At 44.3% G+C, this 27,270-nt stretch overlaps 1 protein-coding gene across 4 annotated transcripts in view; it reads left to right on the top strand.

The window, feature by feature from the left end:
* The window catches only part of ADAMTS9 (ADAM metallopeptidase with thrombospondin type 1 motif 9), a gene marked incomplete at its 5' end in the record, with an annotated part of 155,750 nt that overhangs the window by 35,897 nt on the left and 92,583 nt on the right, over positions 1-27,270 (top strand). For 3 of the 4 annotated variants that reach the window (XM_081159306.1, XM_081159308.1, XM_081159309.1), the window contains 9 exons: positions 538-679; positions 3,145-3,261; positions 9,136-9,281; positions 16,605-16,786; positions 16,880-17,016; positions 18,505-18,622; positions 18,864-18,959; positions 26,640-26,806; positions 26,898-27,027. In XM_081159306.1, coding sequence (XP_081015432.1) covers positions 538-679; positions 3,145-3,261; positions 9,136-9,281; positions 16,605-16,786; positions 16,880-17,016; positions 18,505-18,622; positions 18,864-18,959; positions 26,640-26,806; positions 26,898-27,027 — 1,235 coding nt within the window. The remainder of the gene's footprint in view (positions 1-537; positions 680-3,144; positions 3,262-9,135; positions 9,282-16,604; positions 16,787-16,879; positions 17,017-18,504; positions 18,623-18,863; positions 18,960-26,639; positions 26,807-26,897; positions 27,028-27,270) is intronic. The other variant, XM_081159307.1, reaches the window with a different exon arrangement.

Here is a 27,270-nt window from a genome sequence, read left to right on the forward strand (position 1 = left end):
GGCTTTATTAATCAGAACTCACTGGGTGTGAATTTTCCAGAAGTGTTTGTAGAAAAGTCAAAAGAACTGGAGGGCTGCTGCTTTTCCTCTTTAATCAGATGGCTAAGGTGTTTTTTGCAATAGTTGTTGCTTAACTCACTCATCTTTTCAGCAAACATTTACGAAACACCTGTTGTTATGGAAGACGAAAAAGACACTATCTTTGCCCCTAAAAAGCTTACAGGCTATTGGAAAGAATGGTAAAAAAGATTAAAAATAAAAAGATGATTGCCCCGAAATGTGATAAATGCTGTAACATGTATATTTCTGCCTGGCTGTGTTGTATACATAGCCAATCTGTGTACAAACAAGTACACACCAAAACATATTACTTCATCTAATAGATTTAACCTTAGATGAAAGGAATAAAACAGATATAAGGAAGGAACTGTCCTCTCTACCATTGCAATGGCAGACGGCCTTCCCTTTCAACTGGAGGTGTTGACAAGTCACATGTCACCCGCTGCTCTCACCATCCGTATTTTTTGCTTTTCATAGCGCTGGTCATGGCGAGTGTTTATTGAATGAACCCGAATCCAGATCCTACACTTTGCCTTCCCAACTGCCAGGCCTCCTTTACAACGTGAATAAACAATGTGAATTGATCTTTGGACAAGGTTCTCAGGTGTGCCCATATATGGTAAGTGCTTAGGGTTGATTCTGGACTTCTTTTTATTCATAGCTTTCCGTTAGGTTGTCACTCTAATATAAACCACTCCTGGAAAATTGAGAAAGGTCCATTGACTCTCAATAGAAATAGTGATGATGTAGTCACGGTGCTCACTGTTCGATGGTGCTTTACCTGCACTTTCTCATTTCACTCTCAGGACAGTCCGACGGGGAGATGCCATTATTGTCGTCATTGTACAGGTGGGACAGTGGGGCTGAGAGAGCACAGGTTGCAGAGCTGGTAATGACCGAGCTCAGCCCTTTTCTCTCCTTGTCTCTGTTCATGCCCATTGACCTGTCTAGGTGACCTTTATTATAGGGACTCTTCTAGATTCCATAAAAGTAATTCACGAGACAAACCTGTTTCCCTGTTTTAGCTCATCAAAGCTGTGTCCTGTGACCCCCTGGGGCTTGAAATCATTTCTGGTGGAGGCTCAGCTGGTGGGTGTGTGATATTTGGATGTATGTGTTATGGACATTTGGACCAATGATATGAACCAGTGGCTATCAGATTTCAGATGAGCAGAGCTGTGCTTCTTTGGGGTGCCCCATTCTATCTCATTGGGTGTGTATGTGTGTTTGTTTTGCTGGGAGAAATTTCAGAGATAACATGGTGAACTGGAAAGTACAGTGATTCCATGGAAATACTGTAATAAAATATTTTAAGTAAAATCCATGATTATATTTGTTTCTGTGTCATTCATGATAGTAAACTTTAGGAGTAGTACAAATTCCTGATAATAGAAAGGTTCAGCCAATTATGGTGTCTCCATTTAGTGGAATCCTCTACAACAATTAAAAAGTAACTACTCTTGGGCCCTACCCGGTTTGGCTCAGTGGTTAGAGCATCGGCCCACAGACTGAAGGGTCCTGGGTTCATTTCCAGCCAAGGGCATGTACCTTGGTTGCAGGCTCAATCCCCAGCCCTGATCGGGACACATGCAGGAGGCAACCAGTCAGTATGTCTCTCTCACATAAATGTCTTTCTCTCTCTCTCCTTCCCTCCCTCTTCCACTCTCTCTGAAAAGCAATGGAAAAAATTAACTATACTTGGGAACATGATCCTGATATATTTTTTAAGTTAAAATAACAGGATAAATAATTATTTTTGTAGAGTATGTTCTCAACTGTAAAAGACAGGAAACTACAGGAAAGACTAAGTAGTTTGAGGCTTTTCCATTTTTTAAAAAATAAATGATTAGCCCTGGGCAGTGTTCCCAAGTGGTTAGAGCACTGCCCTGTCACCAAGGGGTCACAGGTTTGATTTCCAGTCATGGGCACCTACATGGGTTACAGGTTAGATCCCCTACCCTGGTCAGGGCATGTGCGGGAGGCAGCCAATCAATGTGTCTCTCTCACATTGATGTTTCTCTCCGTCTCTGTCTCTCCCTCCCTCTCTTTCCCTATCCCTCCCTCTCTTCCACTCTCTCAAAACAAAAATCAATGGAAAAAATTTCCTTGGATGATTAACAAAAAATAAAATAAATTCCTAGTACTTTCTAAATTTTTCTATTATGGGTGTGGGTTAGTGTAATAACCAGGAAAAAAGTCTTTAAAATGTATGCCCTGAAATAGAGCTAAATATATCAACTTGTGTAAATCTAAAAAAATACAGTGTGTGTGTGTGTCTGTGTGTGTGTAGGGGGGAGAAGCAAATTGCAAGGCCTATCAGTATATTCTGAAATGCTGAATACTGTTGTTTGTTTCTAGTTGAAATGTTTATTATTGGTTGATACTTATACATTTGTGGTAAAAGCAGAGGGAGTGATGAAACCATGGCCACTACTCGGGACAGTGGTCATCTCTGGGAGAAGAAGGGGGCTGGGATTGAGGAGGAATGCACCAGCTGGGCCTATGAGGTTTCCTTTCTTTAGTTGGGTGGTGGGCCCATTATGTGGCTGTTTGCACTTTTCGTATGTCTAGAATTTTCACAATGCCTTGTCCCATTTTCCCTCTGATCATCCCTGACACCCTAGAAAAGAGTCATCACATAATATAGTATTATATAGCCTACTAGAAGAAAACGCTAGTTTTGCGGGCGAGCCAAACCTAAACTCAAGTCACAGTTGATCACAACACAACTCCAAACCTAGTCGCTAGTCCCAGCTCCTCACACACCCCAGCTCTCATCACACAGCGCCGGTGAAAGCGAGTGAGGGGGCCTGCGCCTGGTCGCCCGTGCGAGGATGACAGGCCGAGGGCCCTGTGTCGGATGACCTGAAGCCCTTTCACACCATCTCAAGACCTACCAGGCGTAGCAGTGTGTCTCCCCGGCTGCCCTCTGTATCCCTCGGGATAGTTGATCACTTATCATACCAAGGAGCAAACCCCCTTCCCACCTAGGCTGCATCATTGGCCACACATGAATTGAAAGCATTCCTTGCCTTGTTTGATATCATCTAACTGTGTGTCACTGAACTGTCTTCACTCCACGAGCAGATGCAGTGTCGCCGACTTTGGTGCAGTAACGTGGACGGCGCCGAGGGAGGGAACAAGGGCTGCCGGACGCAGCACACGCCCTGGGCCGACGGCACCGAGTGTGAGCCCGGAAAGGCAAGTAGCGCCCCGGCCCGCTCCCGCCGGGACGGCCAGGCTGCGGCGGGGCCGGGGCCGCGCTTCAGCCTGCGCGGCGCTGTGAGGCAGGAGGCTCCGTTTCACTGCTGAAAATTGGGAAACTTAAAATTGTTGTGTGATATTGATCCGATAGACATGGTTGTCACTGTTGCCTCCATTTTAAGACATACTTTTTTCATTTTAACATTTCCGAAATCCCAGTGTGCTTTTTAACTTATGGGTGCATTTAAGATGAGGTAGCATTTCTTTTTTCTGTCTCGGAGGTGGCAGTAGACGTCTATTAGTATCTGATAAAGCATCTTAAAAATCAAAGAAATGCAGAAATACAGTAAACTTATGTGTTCACTACGGGGACACCAGGCTTTTCCCAACCTTTGTCCCTTTAACAAGTTGTGATGTCACCTGGGATATATCTAAGTCCAGATTCTCAGTTGGTAACCAAATAAAATCTGCTACTTGCACGACCCAATGATAACCATGTCCCGTGAGCCTAGGACTATGATTAATGCAACCTGCTTCACTTGGCATCCTTCTGAAAAAGAGAAAGGTACTAATTTAGTAGGTATCATCATCATCACCCAAAATTTTTGGTTAGAAAATGTTTTAGAAATAAACTCTGATTTTTTGATCCATGTGGGAAATGGCATTCTGTCACTTACCAATGATGCGATCCTGGATTAGAGTCTGAGTCTTTTGTCTTCTTACGTATATTTTTTCCTGTCTTCTCTTTTCTTCCCATTGTCTACTTTGCTCACTTTTAATGTTTTATTCTCATCTCACATTTTTCCCTCCACTTTTCCTGATAGAATCAATAGCACCAGAATGTTTCCATGGAAAGGGGGGTGCTAAAGAGATGGCAGAACTGAATTCCCTTTTCCCCGATTTTATAGCTGGGAACAGGAAAAGAAGTGGCTTGCCCAAGCTCATTCAGGGCAGAGTCCCGGTGCCCGAGCCCCTGCCCTCCCTGGGACCCTCTTTTATTTGGTCTGAGGGGGCTGCCGTGGCCGTAACCGAGCTTCGGTTTCTGTTGGTCAAACAGGAGAACTAGTGGTTTCTTCGCTCGTCCCCCAGCGTGGTTAGAAAGTTACATGAGCTGCAGGGCATGAAAGTTATTTGGAAAACATGAAGTTCAGTACAAAAACAAAAAATTCCTATGAAGATGAGTTTATAACTTGGCTTGGTGACTAAGCCAGCTCAAGGATCACTTCTTCATGGCCAGGACTTCAGCAATTAAGTACACACCGTCCCCCAGGAACAGCCTCACCCCAACTACATGCAGCGTAGGCATCACAACCTTTGTACCTTTCATTAGCTTAAAAAGAAATATCTCCTCGGGCAAAGCGAATCTTTCACTTTTTGTGGGACATGTAGCTCAACGAGTTGATGGCCAGAGGATCGCAGCTTTGAGTGGGAATACGAGTCTTAGGTTTTATGGTGGCCATTAAGAATTCACTCATCGTTACGAAATGAAGAGGCCTCAGCGTCCCTCTCAGCACAGGGACCCAGAGAGCTGCTACCAGTTGACGGGAGATGACAGTAGGCATGACACCCTGTTGATGGCTTGGCTAGCTGGCTTGATTTAGAGCCAGCCAACTACATTGAAACTGTTTAATCTCAGAAAAGTCACTAGTATTGTGTTGTGGTTTTCAGTCAATCTGATGCACCTACCTAATGTGTTTATTTCTGGCATGCTATTGCTTTAAAAAACAGTAACAAAGAAGGGTTCTCAATAGTATGACCACGTAAATTCTATTTAGTAAAATTGTCATGAACAGGCTGCCAAGTGCCATGTAGTGACAGATCCCAGTCAGTCCTGGAACAGAGAAGAACTGTTGTGTCTTTTTCCAATCTTCTGTTTTTGCAACAGAAGCAGAAGATAAGGGATTGCAGGGAACGGGAGGGATGGGATATTTGGGAGATCTTTCAGAAGACTTTTTCGATGTCTGTGTTCAGCAAGAGTGAGGGGCTTCAAGACATTCCAAAGGACAGATTCAAAACACTTTCTGAGAAGCAGCTCTGCAGAGAAAATGATAGGTAAATTTTAGTTGTGTTTTAGAAAAGTGGGGGGGAAAGTGGCCAAGTCCCCCACTTGGGGGAAGAAGTGGCCAAAGCAGCCTTGTTTGAACATCTGAGTACAGCTTTTACTAAAGAAGAGGGTATGTGTGTGTATTCCCCTGAAGAGCATCTTTGCATTTTACAAATGCCAGAGATGGCGCATATACGTTGGCATAGAAATTCTTTGTGTTCTTTCATTGTGTTTCTACAGAATTGGCAGTAAAACTATATGCCTTTTCTCTAGCAAATTCTGGCTCCCTTTGCCGAGAGATTCATTTTCCCCTTTCTCTTCTTTCTGCCCTGCTCCCTCGGCAGTGAGCAGTGGGCTGCTGACACCTGTTATTTTGATGAATGGCTCTAATGTCTCTATTTTCTCCATTCTCTTGCTAAGTCCATTAACATTTTTATTTTAACCCTGTTTGTGAGTCTCAGGTTTGAAACTTTTGTTTTAAGCCTCCTTGGAACAAAGTTGATCCCAAGTCTTTTTTCCAACCTCTCTTTTTTAAAGGGACTTAGGGATTATTTAGGTAGGATATCATTTAAATGGTTCTAGACACTTTTAGGAAAAGCTGACTATATTTTGGCTGGGACTCCTCTAGCCACTTAATGCTTTGTTATGACATAAAGGCTATTCCAGTATATAATTATTGTTTGTCAGCTTTGCCTGGAAAAATAGATTATCTTGGTGCATATTTGCCAAACAGCCCTGTTTTCCAGCCTCTGTCACCTCAGGCACGTCCCCTAGTCCTCTGAACACCGGTCAGTGGTCATTTCAGTAAGACATGTTTCGTTGGCAGACCAGTTTTCAATTAGAAGCTTTTTTTAAAAAAGCAGCCTTGTTTGGACATCTGAGTGCAGTGCTGAATGGTAGCCTTCTGCTAATGGCAGTACCTGTGTCCTCATTTTGCTCTGAAATTTATTGTTTGTTATGTGGAAGTAGCGTCTATAGAATAGAGAGATCAACAGACTGAAGAATTAGTGTCAAGAGTAGAAAAAAAAAATGTATTTCCAGGTAATTTCTTATTATTAAACTCCATGAATTATCATAGGAACTTTTTCCTTACTTTGTAGAATTTTAAAAATGTGTATCTGGCACCAAAACTTGGCTGAATTTGGGCAACAACTATGACCTCAATTATATATTAATTGGAAATTTTGTTCAGGTGAGACCTAATTATAGTAGTGTAAGCCAACTGACTCTTTTTTTCTGACACAAAAAAGTTAGTTCAGACTTAAACAGGTTATAGAGCTGTTGTGGCAGCTCCACAAAATCATCAGAGACCCAGGCTCCTAATTTCTTTCTGCTCCACTATCTATGCAAATGGTCTTCATCCTCAAAGTCACAAAATAGCTGCCGCAGCTTTAACCATCAGGTCTGAGTTCCAGGCAGAATGAAGCCAAAGGGGCAAAGGAACCTTCCCAGAATATCACCCCATGAATCCTGCTGTTATCTCTTTGACCACTCTTACCTGTTCAAAAATCTGGGGATATAGCAATTCTGTACTATAGATGAAAGGGAAAATGGATATCAGGTAGACAACTTAGAGTCTTAGCCTTACCAAACCATTTCATTAATTTGCTTTTGTTTTATTTAGATGTCAGACATCAGTCCCATTTGCTCACAGTGGAGAAAGAGGCAGCATGTGGCACAGTTAAGAGTGCTCTCTTAGGTTAGGTTGTCTAATGGCCCAGCTCAGCCTCTTACTGAGGTTTGGCCTCCACCCCTCTGTGTCTCCATTTTCTTTTCTGTAGAAATGGGAGTAATAATAGTCCCTGCTTCACAGTGTTCTGTGAGAGTTAGGTAAGTTAATGTGTGTATAATGCTCAGAACATTCCTGACAGATATTAAATGCAAATGCTTGCCATTATTACTACTAACTATTTAAGTCTGGTCCCCTGTGTGCTCTAGGTCTTTAGATACACTGTCTCATGTTAGGCTCAGGACCACTGTGCTCTTGGGTTTTCATCTGTGGAAATAGAGCTCAGTGACTCACCCAGGGACACAGTTGGTCTGTGGAAACTAGACTTTTGCCTGCTGCACTTTGTCCCTGCACTGTCCACCGTGGCAGCCATGAGCCACACGAGGCTGTGAGCACTGGCAATGCCTGTCTGCACTGAGACATGCTTAAGTGAAAACTCACACCAGCTATGGATGACCTAATATGAAAAAAGTATTTAAAAACTCATTTATAATTTTGTGTTGATTACATATAATGTTTTAAGTATTTTGCGTTAAATAGGAGATAATAAAATTAATTTCAATTTTCTTTTTACTTGTTTTAATGTAGCTTCTAGAAATTTTTTTTTAAAAATATGTCTTTATTGATTTCAGAGAGAGGAAAGGAGAGGGAGAGAGACAGATAGAAACATCCATGATGAGAGAGTCAGTGATTGGCTGCTGCCCGCAACCCGGGCATGTGCCCTGACCGGGAATCGAACCCCGATCGCCTGGATCCTAGGTTGATGCTCAACCGCTGAGCCAGGCCCGGCCAGGCTGGAAATTTTTAGACTTGTTTAAATATGTGACTCAAGTTGCATTCTTCTTGGGTCGTGGTGCCCTAGAGCCTGGACCGAGCTGCTGCTCTCATTACCTCCACGCGCATGTGCTCCCAGAAAAGTCCACGAACGCCGTAGAGACGAATAGAAAGTGCTTTCAGGGAGTGAGGTGGCGCCTCTGCTTCTGCCCGCATTTCGTGGGTGTGGAGTTGCCCAGGATTCTTTGGACACAGAACCTTTTAAGCCTCAGCCAAACAGCCCAGGGGAAGTGACGTGTCCTCAGATGCTCGAAAAGGCTACTTAGAAGGGAGAAGTCACAGCAGAATAGAGAAAGTTTCATTGCACTCTTTAAATAATGGTTCCCCAAGTCTTTCCTGGGGCCGGCCATTCAGAGTAGGACCTTCACCGGCCTCTGTTTTGCCCGCTTTCCCCGAATAGGCCCCAGCCCCCTCAGCCTTCGTGGCTCACCCTGTGTCCCCCTGTGGATACATCACAGCCCGGCCACTATCTCTGCTCGGAGAGCTGAGTGAGCCGCGGGGTCTCCCCCTCCTGCCGCCACGGCTGCCACTCTTCCTTTGTGCCCTGCTCGGTGACCTCGGCTTTGTGTCGGGGCCTCACCCAACAATGGCAGAGGGCTGAACTGGGCTTCTTGGCTCCCTAGTCCTGCTGAGGACTTTTAGTTTTTGTTTTTTGGTAAACATCATGGCCTTCCTCCTGCTCCAGGCTGGAGAATGTGAAACCATTAGTAAAAAAAGCAGTAAAGTTTAGGGCTCTCGGTAATGTGTCCGTTTTGCTTTAGTGTGTCCGTGTGCCTTGGTGGAGTGAGTATATAGGAATCCTGTAACTAGATTTCTCTCTTTCCTGTTTAATTAGAATTGGGTGTTCAAAGCCATGGGAAGCAGTAAAGCATTGTGTTTTAGCAGGCTCGCAACATCTCTGGGCCTTGCTAATGGAGATTTGCTACACAAATCCTGTGACTCATTGTGGCCCTGCCTGCAGCCGTCTGCCCCTTTCCACTCCTGGCTCCTCCAGGTAGACTAGCGGAGCCCCTGGAAGCTGGCACCCTGACAGCCTGGGGCCGACCCCTCACGGGCCAGTGTTGTTCGGGCACATTGCAGATGAAGACACAGCCTAAACTCACGAAGATTGAGGTTAAAACCCCCGCAGTTCCCACTATTCGCTAGCTGGTGAAATTGCAGGGCGCTTGGGAAACAGTCGGAACAGGGCGTATTTGAAAGGACAGTGGGTCCTACAATGTCGCAAGCACCCAGCTCTCCCTCGTTGTTCCCTTATTAAATACAGCACTGCAAGTTTGGATTTTGTGTTCCCAAAGAAATGGAGGCCCCCGTGACCGATGGATCCTGGGGAAGTTGGACTCACTTCGGAACCTGCTCTAGGACGTGTGGAGGGGGCATCAGAATCGCTGTCCGGGAGTGCAACAGACCAGAGTAAGTCCGAGGACGCGCCACCACCATTCCTGGGACAGCAGGAGTGACAGATGCCTACAGAGGGTCATTTAGCTGGAGGCAGGTAAAGAGCTCTTTCCAAATTAAGAGAGTGGGTGGAACTCCTAGGACCACCAAAAGTCCTCGTGTCCAAGCGCTGTCCCTGGCCACTTCCCTGCTGTCTTATTATTTTTCTCCAATGATCCTTTATTTTTAAAAGTTTTGTCTACTGAACAGTCGATGCTTTTGTGTTGATTGGCCTGTTTAACATTGTTGACAGTCAGGCATGTCTCACTGCCCCCCCCTCCCCCCGAGCTTGGGATAGCATGCTAATAAAGGGAACAGATTCATTTTTTGTGAGGAAACAAAGAAATTGATCCTTTCTGTCCAGATTATAGATAAACGCACCCTCTTCTGTTAGCTTTTGAAATGCTGGAAGGGGTACACAGACCCCCAAGGCAGCACTGGCGGATCCGAAGGGACCAGGAACCCCAAGCCAGGAATTACTTTTTGAATCAATCTTGTTGTTTCGCAGGTGAGACAGCCTGACAGTTTACAGATTGGGAGTGTCCTGCTCTTCAGGATGATTCTCACTATGTGACCAGCCTAACCCTGTGAGGACTTGCATGGTCACATAGTCAGTGGGGTTTTCTCAGCACCTATCATGGTAGACCTGCGCTTGCTGGGGAGGCTGTTTACAAGCAGGCTTTAGAAATTGCTCTCATTATGAGGAACGACATCCAATTTTGTGTGGCTATAAGATATATCAAATTTAAAGGAACAGAAAATAATACATGATATTATTGCCACTGACCCTACATAGGTGGGGACCCCAAGAAGTCTTCGCAGATTAGGGAGAGTTTTGAGATGTATAAAGCCACAACCATTTTTACAGGATCAGCTGCTTTGGGGTGGTGTGAAATGATTTCGCCCAGCAGTACTCTTTTAGCTTTACCAGCCTGCATTAAGGATAGCAGGCGGGTTGTAGAGAGGTAAGCAGGTAAAGGAGCAGAGTGGGCTGGTTCAGGACAACAGGGTTGTATTGCAGAGTGGTGGACACTAAGTGCTGATGGATTGTTCGTAGGTAGGAAAAGGGCCTGCTACTGACAAAGCTTCCAAATTTTTTATAAGAAAAATCTGAGTTGTGTGAACTAAAGGAGAACATAGCTGTAGGTCGCTGTTCTAAGTCTTGTTCTAAATAAATACTCTAGCACAAATCACAGATGATAAGTAATTTAATATATTTTTGTTCACAGCCCAGCATTTAGTAGACGTCCATTACTAGTCTCTATAGAAGACAACTATAGAGCTGTAAAATATAGACTCTGGTTTATAAAACTAACACTGCAGCTATGTATGTAAGCTAATAAACATTCGATTTGCCTAGATTTAGTATTCGTTTTTAAATAATAGTATAAAATAGTACATGCTTCCAGGTACAAAAGAATATGATATAAAAAATTCCTATCGTTGTTATTTCTAATCCCCAATTATCCCCACAAGAAATAACTGCCAAAAACCAATTTTATTTGTCTTCTTTTGGACTTTCAAAAAAGATTGTAAGTGTAAGTGTAATATGTATTGTATGAAATAAATATTATACAAAACAAAGATCACACTATAGTGTTCTACAAATTGCTTTTTGAAAGTCAAATATATATCTTAGCTATTTGCATTGTTGAAACCTTAAAATAAAACATTTAAAGCTAACAGCAAATAAGAATTTTTTAAAAATTAAAAACTATTGGGTGGTTACATTGAACCAAATTATTATAGTAAGTTATATTATCATGAGGGTGTGGGTATTGCAAATAGTAGGCCCTTTGAAATTTTGACTCAAGAATATTGTATTTGAAAGAAGTGTTTGGTCTTTTTTCTTTTTTTTTAAGTATTAGGGTAGTTTTAGAAGTGCTGTGGAAAGTGAAGAGAGATAAATCATCCCTAATGGGAACAGGCCAGACAAAGAAAGTCACCCCGCCTGAAGATCTCAGCGGGAAAGGATCTTGAGCTTCAAAGAGAAGTGAGGATCCTCACATTCAGAAGTTAGGGCCCAATCACTGAAGACGTCAGTTAGAGGCCCTTGCTCTGGCTGTTTGCTGCGAGAGGCTTTACAGTGGTGCAGTCCACCTAGCCAAGTGTCCGCACTGACCCACTGCATCCAGATGCCTGTGACTGAGGAAGGAGACTGTCTCTGAAAACCAAGGTCCAGTGGCACCAGCAAGTCAGTTTGATGAGAGGAGGGGACACAGAAAAGGCAAATCAGACCCAAACCTCAGTTTAAAAGCTTGTTCAGAGAAATTGGCAGAGCAGGTGGTTCATTATATAGACCGTGGAAGTGGCTGCGGTCCTGGTTCTCAGTTTGAGGGGGACGGTCCCCCTCCTGGCAGCCCGCCTTTCCTCAGTTCATGGAGCCCTGAGAGTTTAAAGTTGAGCTCCATCTTCAAAATTCAAGATTGTTTCTGTTGAGAACACTGGATTGTTTTTGTTTTTTCACACTATCCATGTGATTCAAGAATGCATTTATTTAGCATCCAGGCACATTATGCTGTATTTTTAGCTTTTTCCTTGAGAGTGTAAAAGCTGAAAAAAAGAACAGTGGCCTTGCTATGCACATAGGTCTGACACGCCCATGAGCAAACTATATAAGCCTTGTGCTTTTAATTTTAGTCAAAGATTTTGGTCTCAATTTGTATATAGTGCTACAGGTTTGCCATCATGACAATGGGGCTCTAATATTCTGTCTTTAAAAGCTTTATTTAGTTTACTTAATCCCATTTTTGACCCATGTCCCACAGGTAAAATGAGCATTTGTTCTGGTTCCAGTTTCAATTTGTTGTCCTAGAGAAGTTTAATCTCTCCTTTTTCTTTTTCTCAAAGTGCCCTAGGTTGGACAATTAATTATATGGTCACCCAATCAATGAGAAATATGTAGTAGGATAAACATTTAAATCAGAACCAGCAAATCCTAACTTAGGCTATCAGAACAAGACCAGCAATGGAAATAGAAGATGCATCACCAGCCAGTGGGCCCCGACTTGTTATTTTGTGCTCTGAATTTGGCCCTGAGCTTCCTGGTGACTGGAAGAAATGGTTTATAGAGCTGTTGCAGTCCATCAAAATAAAAAATCAGACAGTTCTTCAGGAAAGGCAAAGGATTTCCCTCTTCTAGTGCTTCTATTTCTCTTTTAAATTAGGAGGTAGGTTAAATTAAAAATAATGATAAACTCATAGATTTAAGAAAAGACAAGATTGTGAACTGGATATTTCTTATTTAGGCTTCCACCTAAGCAACTTCTGATGAGATCTGACATAAAAAAGAGATTAGACATGTATGTCTATTTCATCTAAGAAAACCAGTCTTTCATTTGGCTGTAAAAAAATTTGCAGCCAAGTTCTTTTAAGGTAGAGTTGGATGACCTTACTTCAAAATGTCCAGAATTAGCTACTGTGGGAGAGCCTGTAACTAATGAATTAATACCCAGTCCCATAGACTGCCCCATTTGGCAAGACCATCAGTGATGACTAGAACAGCTTCCTGGCTCATCCCATTTAATCCCTGAATAGCTTTTCAGCATCCTCTGCAGTTGGCCATTTGACTCCTCCTTAAAACCCTCCACACTTAGGGAGATACACTACCTTCTGGGGCTGCTTATTGCATCACTAGAAATGTCTTCCTTGTGCTGACCCTAAACTGCCTGCCCTAACTCTTTGTAATTAAGCACAGAAGTTAAGATTTCTGCCTAAACCCACCTGCAGACTAAAGGTTGGCTTTCCTTGATAGTGGAATGCACCTGTGATGATCTGCAAAATTCCTTCATCCTGGGCCATGCAGCATTGCAAATTTTCTTTGTACGTATGAATAGGCCTGGTTGTGTAATATGTGCTTGAAAGAAAGATTCAGCTTGGCTGTGCTGACTGTAGTTCCTTTCATAGTAATTAATCTAGCAATTTCCTTAAGTCCTTTCCATCCCTATTTGACATGCAATATTTTTAAAGGATCTTAATAGTTGGAAAATGTGGTTAATATTTTTTCAAGTTGCATTTCCTATAATTTTCAGTATTTTCCTACATGGAAAAAATACGCCTACCCAGCTAAATTACCAAAGTATAAAATGAAAATTTTCCATGCTGAAAGGTAAGGTAAGTTGGCTAAAGTCTTCCCCATTACACAGTACATGCAAATCAGGCAGAGGTCGCATTGGCTAGGATGTAACATAAACCATATATTTCAAAGGGGCAAATTTATGTTTGTTAATCAAATATCATCTGCCTTTATATGAAAAGCAAATAAGATCAAAAAACGAGTTTTGATATAAAGAGAGTCCTGTTTCAAAAGAGGCAGCATAGCAGAGAGGCCAGATCACGATGAAAGGTCAGGGAGGCGTGTTGGTCTCAGCCAGCGCATCACTTAATTGGCATGTGACGTTGCCAGAATATTTAACATTTCTGAGCCCAGTTCTAAAAAAGCTTCAGAGACAAGAAGGCCACTGCCTACCTCACAGCATGTCCATGCGTCAGCAAACCTTCATACACGAATCTTTCTCTGTAAAACATTTCATAAGTATTTTAGACTTTGAGGGTCATAGGATCTCTGTTCCAACTATACAACCTTGCTAATATAGTAAGAAACATATATATGTATAGAGTGGGTGTGGCTGTGTTCTAATAAAATTTTATGAACATTGAAATTTGAATTTCACATAATTTTTATGTATCTCAAATTTAAAATTTTTTAAAATGTAAAAAAAACAAACATTTTCTCACTGGCTATGTAAAAACAGGCAGTAAGCCAAATTTTGGCCCACACGCTATAGTTTGTGGACCCTTGTAATAGCTCAACATTTACTGTGTGGTGGGCCTGTGTGGCAAGTGCTTTGAAGGTATTCGCCCAGTCAACCATCACTCAGCCCTGTGAAGTAGACATTAGCATCATCTCCCTGTTACAGATCAGATCAGGGAACAGGCTTAGAGAGGTGAAACAACTTGCCTAAAATTGCACTGTTATTAAGAGGCAGGGCTGGGATTCAAACCCTCAGTTTTTAGGGTCCATCTTTATAACCTGAGAAATATGGCCTCTCACATAGAGTGTTTTCTATGTGTTGTTCATGTAAAATGTCACAAAAATAAATCACTAAGTGTTATTTGCCAGCAAGGAAGCCACTTACAAGTATTAACTATTTGCAGCCCAAAGAACTATTGCATTCGGTCAATTGCAAGAGCCAGCTAAGACTCATTAGGTAACAGAACCAGAAAAATCAACTTTTTAAAAATTTTATTTTCAAAGAGAAAGAAATGTGAATTACTTTCAGGCAACAAATAAATGATCAATCCACCATAGTTAGTTTGGACATTTAAAAAGATTCACAAAGATCATTGCACGTTGAGGAAAAGTTGAAGGGGATCTTCCTTGCAGCACCTGAACAGCTATGTGGGCCTGATCTATTATTCATGTATAACCTGGTATTTTATGTATGATACTGGGGTGCCTTCGTACTGAGAGAAGAGCTTGGTATCCAGGAAACCAAGACTGTATCTCTAAATGGCACCAAAAGAGAAAAATAAAAGATTCTGGACCATAGCTCCTTGTAATGTAGCAGAAAGAGCACAGAGAAAGAACCTGGGAAATGTGACTTGACTTCTGTCTCTGCTCTTTTATGAGCTGTGTGATCTTGGGCAAAGTACATAACTTCTCTGAACCTCCTCTTGTATGGTATAAAAGTACCTCTGCCTTTCTCTTGGGCAAAACATGCACGAGTTTTGGCTAGTCAAGTGCACTATGCAGATATAAAGCTCATGGGCTTAGCTGCGTTTACTGGGAAGACAGACAGATGCTGCATCCCGAGATGCAGCCTTCCTCATGATAAGTATTTACCAGACGCAGATTCATAACAAGCTTTACATCTGCAGGACAGAGCTCGGAGAGGCCAGGGAGCTTACCCAGACGTGCCCAGCTGTAACTGCAAAGCCCACACTCTTACCTTACTCTACAAATCTTCGACAGAGGGAACAAATTTATGGCAGTGTCACGGCCAAGTGGCCCTTCCTGAGACAAGGCCACTCTGCAGTCCTGCCTCACAATGCAAACCATGTTGTAGGTCAGATTTGTACTCAAAACAAGCAAACTGCTGAACTGGATCAGGTTAGACTGGGAGTGCGCACATGTAAGACAGTAGTTAGCACTTTAGGCATCTGCTGTGTGCGCTTATTTTACAAACGAGAGGCAAGTGCAGGGAGACTTAAGAACTTTGTCTAAGGTTGCACAGTGAAGACAGGGCCAAGAGTGGAACCCAGGGCCAACTCTTAACTGCTCCTCTGGGCTGCCTCTCGTTTTGTATTATATGAGCTTGGGTCCATTTCCCATTCCCCCAGGGCCTGGTTTAACAAAACAAAACAAGCAGCACTTCTTATGGTCCAAATCACTCTGAAAGATGCATTCTGAAGAAGAAAGGTGGAGAGGTTTGAGAGGTGTCCTAGGGTGGCGTGAAACCTGAGCTGCTCCAGCCCTGGGTGGGTGAGCCAGACTTCCTGTGACGCTGTGATCTTCCCGTTTCCATGATGAATTTGGCAAGCTGTTGACTGCTGGGAGATGTGTTGTATAATTTACTCCCCGGGTCACATCTGGAAAATACATGCACGGCTTGCATGCGGAGATGAAATCTGCACTGTGACGCTTTGTAAGACATACTCCATACTCTTGTCACACAAGAGGTAATGAAGCCAGTGTGCTTTCTCCTGCTTCTCCTGTTACGTTAGTGGGAATACAGGCGCATTCATTCTCTTTATTCCATCTTATTTGTAAAACAAACAAATACAATGGTGATTGGTGGGAAGAAAGAAGGGAGAGAATGAATGGAAGCGACATGCAAAGGTCTAGGATGGTTCCCCGGGAGAATGCTGGTGGGAAAGGTAGACAGGGAGCTCTTTTAACTACTCACCTGTACCTGTCGCCTCCTACCTTTTTGAAATCAAATGACTGTGACTATTTGGGAGAAAGAGGAGGGAAAATGGCCTAATAGATTCCAGGCTTTGTATTTCATACCCTAAGGTATACACTCTCATACTTTATCCTCAAAACATCTTTATCAAATAGCACCTTCCCATTTTACAGATGGGAAGGACTGAGGCTCGAGGTTACGTAACTTGCTTAAGCTTAGACAGTTCATGGTGTTGAAGGCAGAATGCAAACCCAGCTTTCACGGCCCTTGCCCTATTCTTTGTCACCGGCCACTTCAAATTTACTTCCCTGGAAGACAGGAAGTCACAGGTAAGAGCGTGATGTGGGAGAAATACATTATAATATCGTGTGTGTTCTCTCCCTTTGCTCAGGCCAAAAAACGGCGGCAAGTACTGTACAGGGCGCAGGATGAAGTTCAGGTCCTGCAACACGGAGCCGTGCCTCGCGCAGAAGCGGGACTTCCGAGAGGAGCAGTGCGCCCAGTACGACGGGAAGCATTTTAACATCAACGGCCTGCTTCCCAGTGTGCGCTGGGTGCCCAAGTACAGTGGAAGTAAGTGCTGCGGGCGGTGCCAGGCCCGGCAGGGCTGTGCGGGCCAGGCGACACCCTCACAGTCGCCCCGCATTCATTGTGTCTCCTCTCCAGTTTTGTTGAAGGACCGGTGCAAGTTGTTCTGCAGGGTGGTAGGGAGCACGGTCTACTATCAGCTCCGAGACAAAGTGGTGGATGGGACCCCGTGCGGCCAGGACACCAGTGACATCTGTGTCCAAGGCCTCTGCCGGGTAAGTCCCCAGTGGTGTTTTCCGCATTGTGTCGTCTTGCTGCCAAGCTGTGGTTTGTGGCTCTCGGGGTCGCAGCTGCTAATACCTATGCACTGTCCCTAGGCACAGAGTGGGGTCCCCAGAGCTCCGTCAGCACCCCCTGATCCTGATGCATGCCAAAGTTTGAGAACCGCTGCCCTGGATTTTTCTTGATATTCTCAGCCTCTCTGGCGATCCGCACAAAGCCTCCCTGTGAAGATTTATTGCAACGATTTTCCCACACACTCCTTTATTATACCTCAGTGCTTAAGGTTAAACCCAGATGTTTCCTGACAGCAGTTTCTAGATGGAATAGCTCTGCTCCAGAATGATCTCAGGAGGAAGAGCTGGCCTCGCTCAGATTCCTCTTCCCGATTTTAAGCCAGATGGCTTCTACCTGAGACATACCTGTTAGTCACACTTTGAAGGGAAATCAGGACACTTCTGGCCGATGATAAAGCGTTGGAACAGTGATTTCTCAAGGGCTAGATACCATTTCACTGTGCTCACCAGTCAGAAATCATTCCTAGCCCAGCAAGGCTGTGCGATGATCTGTTTGTTCCTTGCACGTTCATCTGTGTGTTCCTTGCACGTGGTCCACTGCAGAGTGGAGTTCCTAACCCGGAGGGTCTGATTGAAAGCGCTCCTGAGAGTCACCCACTCCCAGCTCACGGCTGACCAAGCAGAGTTCTTCCTCATCAGTTTATTTTATAGCAGTGCTTGAGTTTCTCCTCGAAGGCTGGTTCATCCAAAGGAACCAAATGGACAAGACTGTGAACTCTGTCCCCCGGCCTTGAGGTTGCTACTGGTGTCCTCAGACCTCAGTCTACACTGCTGCTTGGCAATAAGACGTAAAGAAATTCGGGAGGCCCTCTGGAGCCTCAGGCCTCAAACTGGTGGTCTGCAGCCTTCGCTGTCCCCCATTCATAGTCAGTATTTAAAAGGGGGCGATTTCACATCAAATACAAATCATTTTCCAGCTTGTCTTGGAAAATTAGGAAATGTCAACACTGGGCTTCTGTTTCCTTCGTGGCGGCGGTCACCTGGAGTGGGCAGCGGCTGCTCACTTAAGATGGGATGTGAGCTCTTTAATTGTAGACAGTCCCCACAGCTCCTTTTTTCCAATCCCAAGTGATTTTTTTCATTTACTCAATTTACTTGTGGCTGAGCACATCTCATACTTTAATCTGTAGATGCAACACCTAAGGAGCTTGTTAACATGCCAGAAAATTTACCAAGTCAGTAGATCTGTGTGGGGCTCGAGAATCTGCATTTCTGACAGCCTTGGGGTGCTGGGGCTGCTGGTCCAAGGACCACATTTTCCATAGCGAGTTTGAGTTCTCAACCCTTGTGACTTTAAAGAGACTTAATATTGTTGTCATTTTGAATATACAGTATGCAAAGAAACATTACTTGTTTTATAATCTGTATAATAATTGCCATTTATTTCAAATGTTTTCTTTTTAAAAGCAAGCTGGATGTGATCATGTTTTAAACTCAAAAGCCCGGAGAGATAAGTGTGGGGTGTGCGGTGGCGATAATTCTTCATGCAGGACAGTGGCAGGAACATTTAATGTAGCACATTATGGTAAGATCTGTTCCCAACAACCTCGAGAAGGAAAGTGGCCAAAGTTAAAAAATTGTTCACCAAATGTGATGTGTAAAAAGTAATAATGTCAAGTGTAACATCAGTCTTGTTAAGGTACATTACCCATCTCACCTAATAAGTGAGAGTTATGTTATATTCCTTTGTTGCCCATATTTTATTCCAGGCTTAGAGAAACTGAACCATGCTATGGGATACTGAATTTCTGCTAAATTCTTTCCAGGTTATAATCTCGTGGTCCGAATTCCGGCTGGTGCTACCAGTATCGATGTGCAGCAGCACAGTTTCTCAGGGAGACCCGAGGATGACAACTACCTAGGTGAGATGGGGCCCCCGCCGGTTTCCGGGAGCAGTGGGCAGATACTGGGTCTTCCTCCCCTGTCGCACATGGACAGCTTTCAGATGTCACGTATTTTCATAAAAGAAGTTGGTCTTGGAATTCACTCTTTTATTCCTCCTTCATGTGTGTAGCCTCAGAGTACTGATGTAAGAGTCATGTAGTTATACGGGTCAATATCGAAGGATTTACTCTGGATCTCGGAGAATAGAAGGGCCCCAAATAAAATTTTTTTAAACATTTTAAAATTTATTTTAGAGAGAGAGAGAGAAACATCAGTGTGAGAGAGTAACATGGAAAGGTTGCCTCTCCTACGAGCCCCTACTGGGGACCGAACCCGAAACCTGGGTATGTGCCCTGACTGGGAATCTAACGCACCACCTTTTGGTGTATGGGATGAGCTCCAACCACCTGAACCACAAAGGCCTGGGCCCTAAATCAAATTCTGAAAGTACTTGCCTTGTAAGTTTAACATAAAATTATTGCTCTGAGTCTTTTTCAAAAAATCTGTCCAGTGGGCAACTAACTTGCAGATGTTTTTTTAGAGGTATTGCCTGACTTAATTTTTATGTTATCAGCTCAAACCAAGAGCAGACCACTGGTGGACTTACTCGGAATTTGATTATGCCTGGTCATTCCAAAAGGTTCTGCGGCGGCAGTATTTTTCTCATGTTATTACTAGAATGGCCCACCTGGTTACTTTCACATGCTCAGGCATGTGATTAATTCATCTCTGTTCCTTATGTTGAAACCACAGTACACCAACAACCTTGTGTTCATTTTCAACAGTCTGCTCTGCTGAGTCCCACTTCAATTTATCATTCTGCAAACTGCGATAAGTGACTATGAAATTTGCCAACCATTTTTAATTAAAAGAAGGATATGGGGAGTGGGGTCATGACTGAAAGGGATTCAGCTGATCACTGGCACAACCAGACTCTTCCTGGCCGTGAAAGCAGCAGGCTTGCATGCAGGTCTAGAGGAGACCAGGGCAGTCTTGCTGGGCAGTCCGCTCTTAAAAGAAATGAATGTGCTAATGTACTTTCTCGCTTATAATGTCCAGACAGGAGCTCTGTTTATCCATCAGACTACAACCTCTATGGAGGTTTACTTCAAACATTTGGGCATATTAAGCTAGTAAATGAGTGTTCATTGAATCAGATGAGAACCTGTATGAATATTTTGGAATGTCCGCATGAAATCCTTCGTAAGATAGATAGTGATCCTTTACTCAAGCATGCTAATCAGGTATAATATTTAGACATGACTCCATTGTAGCATTTTCCACAGTGTGTAGTCATCATTATTTAATTAGTCATTCATTAGATAGATGCTAGGCACAATAACAAAACAGAACAAAAAATTAAAAATTAAAATCTCTGTTTTCTTGGAACTTACTTTTTAGTAGGAGTAGATCAATGATTTTCAACCTTTTTCGTTTCATGGCACATGTGAACTAATTACTAAAATTCTGTGGCACATACTGTATTTTTTGCCTATCTTAAAAAAAAGAAAAGGTATAATTCTGATTCATTCACACCAGATGACTATTGTTGTGTTGGTTGTTGTCATTTTCTTATTTGACAGTGTAAGGGAAAAGAGGTCAGTGCCCCTGACTAGTCAGGCGTTGCCTCTTTAAAAAATTCTTGCGGCAAAACAGGTTAAAAATCGCTGGAGTAGATAGACAATAACTTAACTGGTGAGCAAACTATGTACTTTAGAGGATGATATGTGAACTATTAGAAAATAGAGCAGCATAAGGGAAATTGGGATGCTGAGGATGGGCTGGGAATAGTGGAGTTGAAATATTTGAAATGTGGCAAGAGATAACAACACACCTAGGGGAAGAGCATTCCAAGCAGAGGGAACAGCCAGTGCAAAATCCTTGAAGGAGGAGCATGTCTGGATTGTTCCAAGAGTGGAGGGAGGCCACTACGGCTGGAGCTGAGTGAGCACAGAGGAGAGTCCTAGATGATTAAACAAGTATCAGGACTAGATTATAAGGGGCCACATAACCAGTGCAAGGACTACACTGAGACATGGGGAGCTACTGGGGGTTTTGAGCCAAGGAATAGCATGATATAATCCTATTTCTTTTTCAAAGGAGCATGCTGGCTCTTATGCTGAGGATAGGTGACAGGGTAGGAGGCAGAAGCGGGAAGACTGGTTAGGGAGCTGCTGCAGTAATCCAGGAGGTGCTGGTGGTTTGGCCCCGAGCGGGGGCAGCAGAGGTGCGGTGCACGCGGTCAAGTTCTGGGGATCTCGTGAAGGCAGAGGCATGGCGATTTGTTGACGGATTGGATATGGTGTGTGAGAGAAAGAGGGTGGCTCCGGGGTTTGGACCTGAGCTACTGAGGGGATGAAGTGACCATCCACTGAGATGAGACAACTTGTTTATTTATCCCCATGACCACTAGGTTTTAAGGTCAGGGGCTGTGTCCTTATATCTTTAGCTCCTGATATAAAGCCTACACATGAAGCTAAGCACTCGATTGCTGAATCACAGAACAACCATTGCTCGGGCTGTCTTTACGGAGTACCTACTGTGTGCTTCATGGGGGTGGGATTACCATGGAAATAGAGCCACCTCTTCTTTTCAAGACCATAAAGTCTTACTTGAAATTACTCGGTGGCTGAATCAGCATTCCATATCCTAAGTATCGAAATGGGTGGTGACTTAAAAGACAGTTGACCAAGTTCTTGGGGATTCTTTTCAAATTACCTTTTTGGCAATACCACATCCCACCACTATGCAGAGCGAGTCAAGCATTTTCTTCGTGCGCTGGGTTATAAGTTTGAGCATGTGGCCTTGCTACTTCTTAATGACATCCGGCAGCGTCGCACACAACCTCCTTTATAAGTTAATTTCCTGAGAGCTGAAAGCCATGGTGGCCTTCTCCTTTCTCATCCTAGAAAGGGAGAGGGATTCTGTCCTATTCGTCTCCTTGGAAAAATAATCCCTTCCAGGTAGGGCCCTCAAGTCAATTCAGCAGCATCAACCAGGTCGGCGCCTGAATTGAGGAGGGCCTCCTGATAACTTCTGTTCCTCGCTGGAGGTTCCTCAGTCTTTCCGTAAAGAATGAAAGCAAATTAAAGATTCGTCATCTGGGACAGACAGTCGGAGGCAGTCATGGCTCTCTAATGGAATATTATGATAAAGTCACCTGTTAGCAAAAGAGGGTCTCTCTGGTCGCACATGAAAAGTGCCAGCAGAGGTGGCATGTCCCAGTTCACTGAGCGTGACAGCTGAGACCTCAGAGCCTCTGAACCTTGCAGTGGTTTCTTAACAAGTTAGGAGGGAGGTGGAGGCGGCGGCTCTGGCCCGCAGGAAGGCGCAGGGGTGCGCTAAGAAGGTTGAAACCCCCTGTCAAATCTTGCTGTCCCTTCACTGCAGCCTCCTTGCTAAGCGATCTGCCTCCTTACCCTCAGGGTTCTCTGCGGGGGCCCAGCCACAGTCCCTCCTGCTGTTCTGGGGGGGAGCCGCTTCCAGGAGCAGGAGGGCCTGTGGAACCAGCTCTGGTGGCCAAACGGGGAGAGGGAGCCCGGAAATTAGCTCCCTACTCACATTAGTGGGAGGTTGGGCAGTGGACTGTTGTTTTCAGGAAACTATTTGTTTCACAAGGTACCGAAGCAGAAAGTCTCCCTGTTAAAGGTCACCCTTTGCACAGCCCCGCCCTCCTGTGGAACCCAAGCCGAGCTGCACCCAGGCCCACCACTTTGGTATCTCTTTTGGGGAAAACAGAGCCATTTCTGTGCTGCCTATTTGCCTCCAGCGCACCTAGCGCTCCATTAGCTGTGGCAGTGGGAAGACAGGAATCGATTCCGCTCAAGGAAAAGCAGGAACTTCATCTCACCTGGTGACCCACCTCATTCCCCGCTCACCGTCTTTGGGACAAGGAGATGCAGTGAGGGTGGAATGGTGAAGTCAGCGAGGGAGCCTGGAGATGTGGGGCAGGAGCCCCCGAGGTCCCCTAGATAAACGATTGCTCTTTGAATACAAACAAAACTGGGTTACAGCTTAATTGACAGGCTGGCCTTGTGACATCTTACTTCCCTCTTTTCGTGAAGCCTCAGCTGGGAGGCTAGCGGGCGGCTTCCCTTGAAAGAACAGGGTGGTTTTGCTGGCAGCACGTCCTGCCATCACCATGTAAGGCACTCCCGTTAGGAGGAGCCTCAGGATGCCCAGGTGCCATGGAAACAGCTTCATCTCCAGTCAGCGACGCGGTGAAACTCGTGCATCCTGCCTGGCGGGTGGGGCTCACGCTGCAGGAGCCGCCGGCCAGACGAGGCTGTCAGAGGTTCACACTGACAAGGAAACAGTCATTTGGCCAGAAGCACTCCGTTCTCCTTGTCACAAACGTCAGCTTCAGTCAGTCACTCCTCCTTTAATGTCATTGATTGAGCACCTACTGGGATCTTTCTTGGCCTTAGGAAAGTGCGTTTTTAAATGGTCACTTTTCTAAAGGGGCTCCTTCAATCTAGTAAAACAAACCATTTAAGTTTTTAAAAAACTTGTAGCTAAATATATTTGGGTTCTCTTTGTACATAGGAGAAATAATGCATGAATTCATGCACTCATTTTACAAATGTTTGTTGACATTCTTCTTAGAAAACTAGTGCTTAATAGGCTTTGGAGACAGACTTCCATGATGAGAGACCTCGCCTTGGGAAAGTATTTTACTAATATTTAAGTCATGCTTTTCTCACCCATAAGTTAGGCATCGGTAAAGGTATGATTAGGAGATGTGCATATAAAGGCATTATGATCTGCCAGGAATGGAAGCTTATATGTGCTATCGTGTTTAATGTTCTTAACAATCCTTTGAGAAACCCATTATACAGAGGAAGAAACTGAGGCTTAGAGAGGTTAAGTAACTTACCTAAGATTGCACAAACAGAAGGGAAGACTTGTATTGCTTTTTGGTCTGACCTCAGACCCTGCACCCTTAACCACTCCACTTTATTGCCTCCCTGTAGAAAAGCATGTGGCTGACTGGACCTGGGCATATTCATGCCTGGAAATTGAGGGTTATCAGTGAGAATGAATGGCAAGGCTGGAAAAGTAGGTCAGGGTAAGATTTGTGAAGCTACAGGAAGTTCTCATAGGGAGTTTGAACTAAATTCTGTAGGAAGTAGGGACTATGAAAGAATTTCGAGCTAAGAAGCAGCAGCCATGATTTTGGAGGATTTTTTTGCCCTTTTTTAAAGCTTTTCCCTGTGTCACCACGTCTTCCCCACCATTTCACATGAAGACATCTTACTCTTCCCTCAGGGCCCCGATGGGGCTTACAGGGGTGGGACTTCTGGAAGTGAGGTGCTGGGTTAGGGACAGCGCTATGCCATTAGCTCTTGATCCTGCGAAGAGTAGTCCGCATGGGGACAGTGTCCAGCTGAGGGAGCTCGGTGAGCTCCCCCTGTGCAAGGAAGCAAGAGCCCTGCTGCTACTGAGCACAGAGAACACTCAGAGCCTGTCTCAGCCCTCTCCAACCTCCACATAGGGTGCGATACCTACCTTCCCTAACCCTCTAAACCTCTTCTACCGCACACTGCTTCTGCCCGCGTGGTAACAGACAGTACACCACCTGCGTCAGTGAAAGACAGGTGGGCCCCTGGCACACACTTAGGACATTGTGGCTACTCCCCATCTCATAACCGAGACACACTGTCATTAAAATGATGCTGAGACAGGAAGCTGCGAGTGACTCCTGTTCTGCCTAGTTTCTTGGGCAGCTAGTACCAATCGATGGACATTGGTGCCCAGGACGAAACCTATTTGCTATCCGTGAGTTAAATGTGCATGTTCCCTTAATCCTCCCAAACACATGGCCTGGGTATGTCAAGGGTTCCTTTCCTGCTGAGATTTGCTAATTAGGCACAATTTACAAAAGGTAAGGGGCCTTTTTTCTAGCATTTTGTTCAGAGCCCAAATGTTTGATATCTCTGATTTGTTGAGTGCCTGTTTCATATCCAGCCCAATACTCAGGAGAACTTATTATTCAAGGAGCAGGGGCACTGGGAAAAAACCAACTGGTACTTAAAACCAAAATTTTAATAATAAATACTAGGGGGAAAGATATGATTGGGATTTTATCTTGAGAAATTAGTCCAAAGTATGAGAATAAATGTGTGTTTTTTATGTTTATGTTCAACAAAGTTACTTTTTAATTTTTATCATGCCCAGTTTTGTACAGTGGAGAAGAAAGCAATTGATAAGTATTTTTGCCAAAGTTTTCCAGTCAGGTCATATGATATCACAGTAGTACATTCTTTACTTAACATGTGAATTTAACAGTAAACTCTGAAAGGAAATCATTTTTTTAAACTTCCTGGGGCTTTATTCACTCTCTCCAGATAACGTTGATAATAAATTATTCCTCTGAAAGCAGCTGTCATCTTTTGCAAGATCTGCAGTAGATTCATTCATTCTGCCAGAGAAAGTATTTATTGAGCACCTACCACGTGCTCTTTCAGAAGCTGGGATGTACATAGTAGTGAGCAAGATGGTCCCCAGACCCTTGTCCTTGTGGGGCTCGCCTTCTTGTTTGGGGAGAGAAAGCATAAACAGTGCTGTGGCGAGAAAGGAAGGTGGGAAATGGTACAGGAAATGTGGGATCTGTGCTGCAGTGGGAGGCGTTGCAGTTTCAAAAATAATGGGCTGGGTAGTGCTGTTGACCAGCTTTTACTGTTTAACAAATGGTCTCAAAACATAGTGGCTTAGCAGAACAGATGTGTACTGCCCCCCAGTTTTTGTGTGTCAGGAATTTGGGAGCAGCATGGCTGGGTGTTTCTGGCTTGAGGTGTCTCGGCATCTGGAAACTTGATGGGCAGTGGATCCACTGCCCGGGTGCCCCACTCTGACACTGTTGGCAGGAGGCTTGGGGTCTTCACTGTTGTCTGCAAGAAGCCCCTCAATGCGGCTGCTTAGGGATCCTTACAGTATGGCAGCCGGCTTTTTCCCTAAAACCAGAGATTCAAGGAAGAGCAAGGCGGAGCCACATGCTGTGACCTGGGCTTGGAGGTCTCACCGTCATTTCTGCATAGTGATTGCATAGTCAGTGCTATTCCCTGTGGGAGGGGCTGACACACGGGTGAGTTCCAGAAGGTGAGGGTCACAGAGCCCATATTGGAACCTGGCCACTGCTCTGTGCCTCACTGGAAAAGTGACATTTGAGCATCATATAGGCTATGATTTTCAAATTTCCCCATCTGCCAAATGAAGGAGACTAACAAAGATTTAATAAGCCTGGCTAAATCTAATGCAAAATGAGAGGGATATTTGCATGGGAATCAGTTTTGTAAGTGTTCAATTCATTTTACATATGTTTAAATCATTACACTTTTGTTTCCATCTCCAATCCTGTAATTGTGGGGCTTGTATAGCAAATCTTAGGCTAATTAGGATGCTTACATTTCTCTTAATTTTGAGAGGTGCCTTAAGGGGAGGTGTTTTTATCTCTATCTTAGAGACAAATGGAGACTGAATGAGAGAAAGTGATTTCCCAAGGCCACGTAGCCAGCAAGTGGCAAAACTAGGATTTGCGTCCATTCCTGTTTGCCTGAAAAGTCCGTGTTCTTTGCACCCCGCGTATTAAAGCATAATTCCATATTTCAAATAGCGAGTTTTCGGCAGCAAATCAGTGAATTCTGTTTTCTCATCTCCAGCGTTGTCAGACAGTGAAGGTGAGTTCTTGCTGAACGGAGACTTCGTTGTCACAATGTCCAAAAAGGAGATCCGCATTGGGAATGCTCTGATAGAGTACAGCGGGTCCGACAATGTCGTGGAGCGGCTGAACTGCACAGATCGCATCGAACAAGAACTTGTGCTTCAGGTAAAATCTGGGCCACGAGCCCGCGCCCTTTCCTTCCTCTCGGGGTCACCAGACCTGCAAACGTCGTCCCCATTCTGTCTGCGCCTCCCAGGTGTTGTCGGTGGGGAAGCTGTACAGCCCCGACGTGCGCTATTCCTTCAATGTTCCGCTCGAAGGCCGGCCCCAGCAGTTCTACTGGAACAGCCACGGGCCCTGGCAAGCCTGCAGCAAACCCTGCCAAGGTAGGGCTTTCTCGGTTGAGTTTGGGGGATTTGAGGCAGTCTTTTGGTTTATTTTTCCAGTTTTATCAACATATAATTGATATAACATTATATAAGCTTAAGGTGGATGGCATAATGATTTCTTATATGACAAAATAATTACCACTGTAAGTTTAACTCTCACTCATCAGTTACAATTTTTTTTCTTGCGATGAGAACTTTTAAGATCCACTCTCCGAGCAGCTTTCAAACCTACAACAGTGT

Source organism: Miniopterus schreibersii, assembly GCF_964146895.1.
Source record: "Miniopterus schreibersii genome assembly, chromosome: 15".
NCBI classification, from domain to species: domain Eukaryota; kingdom Metazoa; phylum Chordata; class Mammalia; order Chiroptera; family Miniopteridae; genus Miniopterus; species Miniopterus schreibersii.